General features: G+C 41.9%; 1 protein-coding gene across 5 annotated transcripts; it reads left to right on the top strand.

Annotated features, from left to right (window-relative positions):
• The first annotated feature begins 2,005 nt into the window (after positions 1-2,005).
• Positions 2,006-9,602, top strand: LOC135529590 (TOG array regulator of axonemal microtubules protein 1-like). 5 transcript variants are annotated; one of them, XR_010453733.1, is made up of 6 exons: positions 2,006-2,077; positions 4,374-4,479; positions 4,631-4,866; positions 5,799-5,957; positions 6,979-8,156; positions 8,389-8,466. XR_010453733.1 is itself a non-coding variant. In XM_064958247.1 (6 exons), exons 2-6 carry the CDS (start codon positions 4,411-4,413, stop codon positions 8,882-8,884), a joined length of 1,092 nt encoding a protein of 363 aa, XP_064814319.1. In that variant the 5' UTR covers positions 2,006-2,077; positions 4,374-4,410; the 3' UTR covers positions 8,885-9,602. The 5 variants fall into 5 exon arrangements, 3 of the variants coding, with proteins under 3 accessions (XP_064814319.1, XP_064814322.1, XP_064814321.1); XR_010453734.1 differs by having other exon boundaries at positions 6,979-7,965; positions 8,389-8,465; XM_064958247.1 differs by having other exon boundaries at positions 6,979-7,110; positions 8,389-9,602.
• The last annotated feature ends 1,192 nt before the right edge of the window (positions 9,603-10,794 follow it).

The following is a 10,794-nucleotide window of genomic DNA, read 5'->3' as shown; positions in this document are numbered from 1 at the left end:
TGACCTGCCTTACAACAGGCCTACAAGCCCTCACTTCAGCCTCTCAGCTTATTGCGGAAAGTCTGAGCACTGATGTAGGGATTGTGCGTGGGAAACATGGGAAACAGCTTTTCTTTACAATCTGTGAAGTTACTTGGATTTTTACGAATTGTCTTTGAAAGACAGGGTCCTAAAAAAGGGACGTTTATTTTTTTGCTGAGTTTATATCTATCTATCTATATCTATATATATCTATATATATCTATATATATATATATAGTATTTTCAAATTCACCACATTCATGATTTTATATGGGAATCAAAAATCTTTCATTAATGTTCACCATGTGCTTATGTGCTCAGCACTGTCAACAGACCCCATTATGACATCACAATGTAACGGAAGCCTTGCCATGATATCATTGCTGGTTCCATCTGACAAGCAACATTTAATTTCCACTCATTTCATGATAGATCGCTCACAGAGATAGGTTAAGTTCTTATTTTGAGAGTGTTAATATTTATCATCAATGGCTTATCGAGGGAGAAAATCAAGTGAGTTTGACAAACTCCAGAAGGAGAACTCACAGATGAAGAGCGTCATCGAAAACCTGAGGAAGCAAAACATGGCTTTAAACCAACAAGATGAACAGGACAAGTTTTCAAGTTTTGTAAGGCTCATCAGTTTTTCAAACGGTTTATTTTGTGGTTTCATAGACATACAGTAGGCCTACATCCATAAAATCTTTAGCTTAAATTTTTTTTATGACACACTGTAGAAACTATTTTGCCTACTTCACTTCTGCTATTCATTTCATACTGTACCATTTGTGATCCAGGGCTATCAGGAGAGCTACCCAATCCCAGAGGGCCATCGTGGCTTCATCAGTGATGCCAGACTTCTGCAGATGCAGAGAGCTGAGAGAGAGGCCATGGAAGCAAAGCAAAGAAAGATAAGTGCTATCCATGAGAATTATGTCCGGACTGCTCTCATCGGGGTTGGCAGCACCTTCGCGCACCACTTCGTCCCCTCTATTCAGTGCATTCCGCGGCCGAAAGCTCCACCGAGGCCTTTGCTACGAAGGCTTGAACACATAGCTCTGGCCCCACTGAAGAACGTGGTGGGAGTGGACGGAGCCCAAGTTCGACCTGGATCTCACTCTCTGGAGTCCATCCAGGTAAATAAATCATTCAGCAGCAGTAGCGTGTGGCCTGTTCCCGTCCCTCCCACTGGAGCTCCCTCCAAGAGGGGCAAGAAGAAGAAGGGCAGGCGGGGAGTCAAAGCCCTGAAAGTCCAGTCGGATCAGGGCTGTGCTGACAACAACGGACCCATTGACCTGATGGAGGAGGTGAGGGACATCGAGGCTCACCTGAAGGAGGAGGCCTGGAAGGTAGGATGGACTTCAAATTTATTGTAAATGTGAAAATTTGCAGTTCAGAATTATACTTGGACTGATAAATTGCCAAATCAGATAGTGGTTCCATGTCTTAAAATCAAATTAAACTTTATTTGTCACATGTGCCGAACACAACAAGTGTAGACCTTACCGTGAAACCAACAGTGCAGTTCAAGAAGAGTTAAAGAAAATATTTACCAAATAAACTAAAGTAAAAAATAATAATAATTAAAGTAACACAATGACATAACAATAACGAGGATAAATACAGGGGGTATATTTACAGAGTCAGTGTACAGGTTAGAAAGGATACTCTCTTTTTGACAGCATGATAGAATAGATCCTAGAATACAGGATCTCTCTGTGTATTAGTTTATGTATATACTAGTTCTATATGTATTTCTATGATGGGAGCATTATTTTCTGGTCTACGCCAAAGGGGGTACATGAGGTGAAGGCCATGGGCAGGAGAAGTTTTGGCTCGGACATGTCCACGGGGGAAATAGCCACCAGCTCTCTGGGAAGCCTGAGCTCAGTGGATATGAACACCCCTGCTGAGCTCCGTGACTACTTGGATGTTGGGACCCCGGTCAAGTTGCGTGACAGCCCACCCAGGCCTGCTCCCCCTCCTACCAAGCTCAGGAGCAAACAGCCTCGGCCTATAAGGTTCCTTAGCCTGCCAAAGGCTGCCACCGGCTCAGGTCAGTCCCTCTCATGTACTCACACTAATGTAAATAAGACAGGGAGATGAAGCTAGGTAGATTGATAGAAAAACAGTAGGAAGGGAAGGGACACAAATGGCTTTAGCCCAGGGCCACACTTGATTTGCCTGTTTCACAGTGAGATAACCTTTACTCAAGGCTAATTGGACCCTGCTTCTGAGCAGGGTGAGCACCAAAAATATATGTGCTTAATTTAAAATGATATCATAATGAACTTACAGTGCCTTGCGAAAGTATTCGGCCCCCTTGAACTTTGCGACGTTTTTCCACATTTCAGGCTTCAAACATAAAGATATAAAACTGTATTTGTTTGTGAAGAATCAACAACAAGTGGGACACAATCATGAAGTGGAACAACATTTATTGGATATTTCAAACTTTTTTAACAAATCGAAAACTGAAAAATTGGGCGTGCAAAATTATTCAGCCCCCTTAAGTTAATACTTTGTAGCGCCACCTTTTGCTGCGATTACAGCTGTAAGTCGCTTGGGGTATGTCTCTATCAGTTTTGCACATCGAGAGACTGAAATTTTTTCCCATTCCTCCTTGCAAAACAACTCGAGCTCAGTGAGGTTGGATGGAGAGCATTTGTGAACAGCAGTTTTCAGTTCTTTCCACAGATTCTCGATTGGATTCAGGTCTGGACTTTGACTTGGCCATTCTAACACCCGGATATGTTTATTTTTGAACCATTCCATTGTAGATTTTGCTTTATGTTTTGGATCATTGTCTTGTTGGAAGACAAATCTCCGTCCCAGTCTCAGGTCTTTTGCAGACTCCATCAGGTTTTCTTCCAGAATGGTCCTGTATTTGGCTCCATCAATCTTCCCATCAGTTTTAACCATCTTCCCTGTCCCTGCTGTAGAAAAGCAGGCCCAAACCATGATGCTGCCACCACCATGTTTGACAGTGGGTATGGTGTGTTCAGGATGACGAGCTGTGTTGCTTTTACGCCAAACATAACGTTTTGCATTGTTGCCAAAAATTCCAAATTTGGTTTCATCTGACCAGAGCACCTTCTTCCACATGTCTGGTGTGTCTCCCAGGTGGCTTGTGGCAAACTTTAAACAACACTTTTTATGGATATCTTTAAGAAATGGCTTTCTTCTTGCCACTCTTCCATAAAGGCCAGATTTGTGCAATATACGACTGATTGTTGTCCTATGGACAGAGTCTTCCACCTCAGCTGTAGATCTCTGCAGTTCATCCAGAGTGATCATGGGCCTCTTGGCTGCATCTCTGAGCAGTCTTCTCCTTGTATGAGCTGAAAGTTTAGAGGGACGGCCAGGTCTTGGTAGATTTGCAGTGGTCTGATACTCCTTCCATTTCAATATTATCGCTTGCACAGTGCTCCTTGGGAAGTTTAAAGCTTGGGAAATCTTTTTGTATCCAAATCCGGCTTTAAACTTCTTCACAACAGTATCTCGGACCTGCCTGGTGTGTTCCTTGTTCTTCATGATGCTTTCTGCGCTTTTAACAGACCTCTGAGACTATCACAGTGCAGGTGCATTTATACGGAGACTTGATTACACACAGGTGGATTATATTTATCATCATTAGTCATTTAGGTCAACATTGGATCATTCAGAGATCCTCACTGAACTTCTGAAGAGAGTTTGCTGCACTGAAAGTAAAGGGGCTGAATAATTTTGGACGCCCAATTTTTCAGTTTTTGATTTGTTAAAAAAGTTTGAAATATCCAATAAATGTCGTTCCACTTCATGATTGTGTCCAACTTGTTGTTGATTCTTCACAAAAAAATACAGTTTTATATCTTTATGTTTGAAGCCTGAAATGTGGCAAAAGGTCGCAAAGTTCAAGGGGGCCGAATACTTTCGCAAGGCACTGTAGATGTTCTAGTGTTAAAAGCTACAAACAGATATGTAAATGAGTAAATACATAAATAAATACATACAGTTTTAAGAGAGATAGATGTCTGCTGTCAACCCATAGACAAGAAGGCAGCCAGTGAGCCAAAGGGCCAAATAAAGAACCAGGCCAGATTGCATCCCCTGTCCAACCCAGAGCAGGCCCTGACTAAGACCTTCAAGCTGCTCCACTCTGCCTCTGATGACTGGTGAGCATTCACTGTAGACAAGACCAATGGAGCTAGGCTAAAGGAAGCACAGTGTAGTGTCCTTGGAAATGTAGATTTGAGCTACAGAGTGTAGAAACTTCTGAATTTAAGAGACCAGAGTCCTAATTGATGAACATCATTATAATGTTTTTGGAAAATGTTGTGTAAAATGCTTACGTTTCTTTCACTGAATTGCAGGGAGAAGAAGATCGAGGGCTTGACCTCTCTCCGTGTGATGGCTCAGAACCACATGGACATACTGATGCCTAAACTCCATGATATCTGCCTTGCCATTATAAATGAGGTAGCTGTATTCATTCACTGCCCTATTCATTCATCTGCACAAATCTGCTACATTTGGAGAACAAGTCAAATTATTGTGTCATGTTTCTGATGTTTGTGGGTTGTTCTGCTCAACATTAATAGCTGGTCCTGTGCGTGTTATTATGATACAGGTGAAGAACCTTCGCTCTGCAGTGTCCTGTGCTGCCATGGCCACACTGGGTGACATGTACGTTCACCTCCAGAGGGCCATGGACAGTGAGGTGGAGGGGACGGCACGCGTGCTGCTGCACAAAGCCAGCGAGGCCAACACCTTCATCCGGCAGGGCGCCAACTTTGCCCTGGGTCACATGGTGCAGAGCTGCACCCCTACACGTGTCATGAATGCCCTGCTGGTCGGTGGGCTGAGGTAAAGAGGGAGAGGGGTCCAATTACACTCACTAAGGGGTAGATCCAGACTTCCACAAATTATCCCATTATCCAAGCCCCAAAATTGAGAAGATTGAAATACTGCTAGTTTTTAATTAACTGCCTTTTTCATCAGCATGCTCGGTTATTCCACAACACTTCCGGCAGCAACTCACCCCAACACTAGACTTCACATTTTAATGGAATCACATTTTTTTGTTATGTCTTATACTTCCTTGTGTTGTGTACTTCTTATTTTACCATTGTGTTATTTAGGTTATTTTTAGCCATTGGTGGAGAGGTATTGTCTACTGATGTGTGCTAGCCTTTGGGGAGTAACAAGTCATTTATAAACCTTTATAAAGTGTATATATAGTGAACACTTTAGATTAGGGGCTATTAGTGAGGCACTGAGGTATTCGTAAGTACATGTACTCACATTCATAAATGCACTCATTAATAAATACACCATTTGTGACATTTACAAAATACGTTTATAAATACGTTTATAAATGGTGAGTCAAACCATTAATCAACCATTAACAAATGCCTTGACAATTACTTTATAACTAGTTTATAGTACATTAGTAGTACATTATTAATCATTTACAAATTGTGAACATATTATGATCAAACACCTTATTAATTATCTGATAAGTCATGAACAAATAATTTAAAATAGAGTTTATAAATGTGTAAATAACTATAGATTTCTTATTGACATTTACAAATGTAGGAATAATGATTAATAAATGGTAAGTAAACTCTTTACAAACAGTTTATAAATGGTATATTAAGGGACCTTAATATAAAGTCTTACCGAACATTTTGATCCATCGATGAGACTTCATCAATACAATCCATTATCATGAATCTCCTAACTCATGTATCTCTATGACATGTAACTGATGTGCTCTGTTTTTCCTTCCTCAGCCACCGTAACGCTGCGGTGAGGAGCTGCACTGCTCAACACCTGGAGAGACTGACTGAGGTCATGGGGACGGCTCGTCTCCTGTCGGGGAAGAAAGACCTCACTGACCGTTTCTTGATTGCCGTCAGTAAACTGTCTGTGGACCCGGCACAGGAAGTCAGGTGGGAAGTTCCTCCTGTAAAGTAGCTTGCTTCAACATAACAGTTAAGGCCGGGATTCAACCATGGCTCGCTATAGCACTAGATCGCCGACAATGCAGCTTTTAAAGGTAATTTAGTCTTGAGCAGCGTTTACCACGAATACAAATTGAAATTGACTTTAAAAGCCACATTGTCGTCTGTCTACAGCATCTATGCTAAAGGGTGTCATGGATTGAATTGCAGATTTTAGGTATTCCGAAACAACCACAGGTTCTCTTGGAGGGAAATAGTCATTGAAAACAAAAAGGAAAAACTATAAACACAAACAAGTGCTACGTGGCATAGGACAATCCAAGTCCAGGCACCCATGTGGGTTTGAAAGTTAAAAAGCCAAAAGCTTAGCCGGGATGTTCTTCTCCTATCGCCAACTAGCGACCTCCTGTGGTGGGCGGGGTGCAATGCACGCTGACACGGTCACCAAGTGTATGGTGTTTCCTCCGACACATTGGTGCTGCTGGCTTCCAGGTTAAGCGGGCATTGTGTCAAGAAGCAGTGCGGCCTGGCTGGGTTGTGTTTCGGAGCCGCACGGCTCTCGACCGTCGCCTCTCCAGAGTCTTTACGGGAGTTGCAGCGATGGGACAAGATTGTAACTACCTATTGGATACCACGAAATTGCGGTAAAAATTACAAATGTAAATGAGTCCAAATAGTCAGTACCTGGTTCAGTTTCCTTCCTTCTGTTTGGTGCCTAATGAAGACAACCCTACTTGATCACAATGGTCGGCCTGAGCCAAGCGCTGTGCAGATTCGCTAAGATTTTCATAATAACGTACGGTTAATACCCAATTGTTCGATTGTTGAGATGATTTGAAGATCAGGTAATGCGGTACATTGCTCAAACCGACCCTCTTGCAAATTCTACCTAATGTATGTCTTATTTCTTCTCAGGTTGCCATCAATTGAGTACTGTTTTTAATCACAGACAGCAGAAATTATTTGATATGTTGCATGTTTAAGATGATATTAATGTCTTTGTCCACAGTCATCATGGTCGCAATATCTTGAGCAACATGGCCACCAATGGTGACTTTCCTAAAATGTGGGACAAATTCGCTCCGAGGAAAGAGAGAGAATCCTTGAGGGAGGTCATCTCAAAGGTTAACCTCAAAGAAAGGTACATTCTCTCTGGATGATTAGAAGAAGTGTGACAAATGAGCTGATATGATTACAGAAATCCAATCCCACTGGGCACAGACATCAGATCAATGTCTAGTTTTGATTTAAATTTGGGAACTCAACCAAAATGTGAAATCAACCAAAAATGTTTGTTAAAAGTTGGATGAAAAAAAAGCCAAGTGTGTTTTCCATGTTTTTTTTACCTTTATTTAACTAGGCAAGTCAGTTAATAACAACTAGGCTACCCTGCCGCCCCATTCATCAAATAGATTTTTGTTGTTGTTGAAATGAGGTGCAAATAACGTCTATACAACCAGTTTTGGCCCAATGGGATACATTTAATATACTGTAAGATTTTATCTTTCTCTCTTTTCTCTTTTTCAACAGGAATATCTGAATAATCCCCAATTTTACGATAAATTTGTATCTAAATATTTGCACATTTCCCAACTTGACTATTATCCCCTCCAGTCCCCAAACTCCAATATTTTCGTTCATTCTAAGATATTTGACACCCTCCTTCAAACCCCGATGTAAATGCATATTTAAACTGCATTGACTCCTTGTCCAAGTCCTGAATCCACTATAAGGCAATATGAACCACATTCAAAGCACTAAATTACCTTTCCCCGAAGCTCCTATCTGATCTACCAGCTCAATAGTGGTCTACTGAAACCATAGTCACCATCTCAGGGGGTGCTCAGATCATCAACCACTGACCTCCACACCATCCTCAAAACCAGCAGTCCTCTTTTGGAGGCAGATTGGTCAGTGCTCCTGTATGGCACCAACATTGTGGATTTTCATCCAATACTTCTGGACTATGAGAACATTCTTTGGACAATAAAATTAGGTAAAATGGAAGCTGGCTCCAGTCTCAGTTTTATCCTCCAAGACAGTGTGAGGATGTGTAACAACAATACCTGTTTAACTTGATGATCAGGGCCAGATTACCGAATGGGCACGCAGGGCACCTGCCCTGTGGGCCCCGACCTCCAGGGAATATCATCATAAAAACTAAAAGTATAGTGGATGTATATTACAGTACGTGGACGTTTTACAATTTGTGAGCTCATTTCATATGTAGTAGCCATGTTTTATATACATTTTTGCATATTTTGTAGAAATCTGTGAGCATTTGAAAACATTTAGTGGTGATGTTTTATATCAAATTGCTTACTGGTGCTCTTCCATGCCGTCCCTTGGAGGGGTGTGTCACTTGAGTGGGTTGAGTCACTGACGTGATCTTCCTGTCTGGGTTGGTGCCCCCCCTTAGGTTGTGCCGTGGTGGAGATCTTTGTGGGCTATACTCGGCCTTGTCTCAGGATGGTAAGTTGGTGGTTGAAGATATCCCTCTAGTGGTGTGGGGGCTGTGCTTTGGCAAAGTGGGTAGGGTTATATCCTGCCTGTTTGGCCCTGTCCGGGGGTATCGTTGGATGGGGCCACAGTGTCTCCCGACCTCTACTGAGTCAGTCTCCAGTATTTATGTTGCAGTAGTTTATGTGTCGGGGGGCTATGGTTTGTCTGTTATATCTGGAGTATTTCTCCTGTCTTATCCGGTGTCCTGTGTGAATTTAAGTATGCTCTCTCCAATTCTCTCTTTCTTTCTCTCTTTCTTTCTCTATCTCGGGCAACTGAGCGCTCCTTGCTGTCCACAGTCCACCTGGCTGTGCTGCTGCTCCAGTTTCAACTGTTCTGCCTGTGGCTATGGAACACTGACCTGTTCACTGGACGTGCTCCCTCTCCCAGACCTGCTGTTTTCAACTCTCTAGAGACAGCAGGAGCGGTAGAGATGCTCCGAATGATCGGCTATGAAAAGCCAACTGACATTTACTCCTGAGATGCTGACCTGTTGCACCCTCGACAACCACTGTGATTATTATTATTTGACCCTGCTGGTCATCTATGAACATTTGAACATCGTGGCCATGTTTTGTTATAATCTCCACCCGGCACAGCCAGAAGAGGACTAGCCACTCCTCATAGCCTGGTTCCTCTCTAGGTTCTGGCCTTTCTAGGGAGTTTTTCCTAGCCACCGTGCTTCTACACCTGCATTGCTTGCTGTCAGGAGGAATGGGTCAAAATTCACCCAACTTATTGCGTGAAGCTTGTGGAAGGCTACCCGAAATGTTTGACCCAAGTTAAACAATTTAAAGGCAATGCTACCAAATACTAATTGAGTGTATGTAAACTTCTGACCCACTGGGAATGTGATGAAAGAAATAAAGCTGAAATAAATAATTCTCTCTACTATTATTCTGACATTTCACATTCTTAAAATAAAGTGGTGATCCTACATGACCTAAAACAGGGAATTTTACTAAGATTAAATTTCAGGAATTGTGAAAAGGAATTGTGAGTTTAAATGTATTTGGCTAAGGTGTATGTAAACTTTAGACTTCAACTGTAGGAAACAATGGTACGACCTCAGAGTTCCACAAGCAATTTTTTGTTGTTGTTTACGTTACAACGTGGGCATGTCTCATTGCCAACAATAGTGAAGCAGGCATTGTGATGTAGAACAATGGGCTGGGAATAGAACTTTCGTAAAGCGAGTTGGTGCCACTGTGCTCAATAGAACTAATAGGAGCTGGCAGGGTGAAAAATGCTCTAAAATAAGGCCTGTTTTTTTTTGCCTATTTCAAAAATATATAGAAGCTGGGATATGGTAATATTATGAAACTGGGCTCCACGGCGGATGCAATGAACTAGTTTTTTTATCAGAAAAAAGCATTGTTAAAATTGTCATGAGTCCAGCCTAACTGGATCATCTAGGCTAGTCACTTCTCAGGGAAAGGATGCTCTTCAGTCGACCTCTTGTCCACGACGTGATAGGACCACTCATAGGGTCGGTTTGGTGGTGTCTTCAAGTTCAATGCTTTGAGCCAAAGCCGAAGAGACTCCTCATCCATAGGAGGTGGGTGCAAATCAAAAGGTGCACAACTGCACTCCAATCTCAAAAAGGTTTGGTGGACAAAACCATCCTACTCCATGAACAGCTTCCGTTTCTGTCAGTTATTGTGGAATCCCCTTACCGAACATTAAATGCCTATTTTTCATGAATCCATGTTTGGGAAGTTATCGAGTTAGCTAGCTGCGAACTACTGGCCGGAAGTGCCTAACCGGAAGTCCCCCACACAAAAAAATATTAACAGACCCCGCCCATATTTCCATTGAAAACGGGACAGAACCAAACCAATCAGTTAAGTATATAGTGGATGAAGGCATTCACAGCTGACCACTCAGACCGGCGAGGGCATTCCAGCCAACTATTTTTTACTTGGTCCTTCTAGCCGGATTTAGTGACCAACAGTTTTTTACATGGTCCGTAATTTCTCCGGATTTAGCTACCAATAGATTTTACAGATAACCAAGATACAGTGGGGAGAACTAGTATTTGATACACTGCCGATTTTGCAGGTTTTCCTACTTACAAAGCATGTAGAGGTCTGTAATTTTTATCATAGGTACACTTCAACTGATAGAGACGGAATCTAAAACAAAATTCCATAAAATCACATTGTATGATTTTTAAGTAATTAATTTGCATTTTATTGCATGACATAACTATTTGATACATCAGAAAAGCAGAACTTAATATTTGGTACAGAAACCTTTGTTTGCAATTACAGAGATCATACGTTTCCTGTAGTTCTTGACCAGGTTTGCACACACTGCAGTA

This window comes from Oncorhynchus masou, unplaced genomic scaffold, assembly GCF_036934945.1.
Source record: "Oncorhynchus masou masou isolate Uvic2021 unplaced genomic scaffold, UVic_Omas_1.1 unplaced_scaffold_1189, whole genome shotgun sequence".
NCBI lineage: Eukaryota > Metazoa > Chordata > Actinopteri > Salmoniformes > Salmonidae > Oncorhynchus > Oncorhynchus masou.
The sequence above is the reverse complement of the archived record's forward strand: the minus strand, read 5'-3'. Positions and strand labels throughout refer to the sequence as shown.

Bases quoted from the DNA above. Each gene is read 5' to 3' on its own strand.
- LOC135529590 (XM_064958247.1), top strand. From the start codon at position 4,411: ATGGCTCAGAACCACATGGACATACTGATGCCTAAACTCCATGATATC. The intron at 4,480-4,630 runs GTAGCTGTATTC...ATTATGATACAG, and splicing joins GCCTTGCCATTATAAATGAG to GTGAAGAACCTTCGCTCTGC. The intron at 7,111-8,388 runs GTACATTCTCTC...GCCCCCCCTTAG, and splicing joins AAGGTTAACCTCAAAGAAAG to GTTGTGCCGTGGTGGAGATC.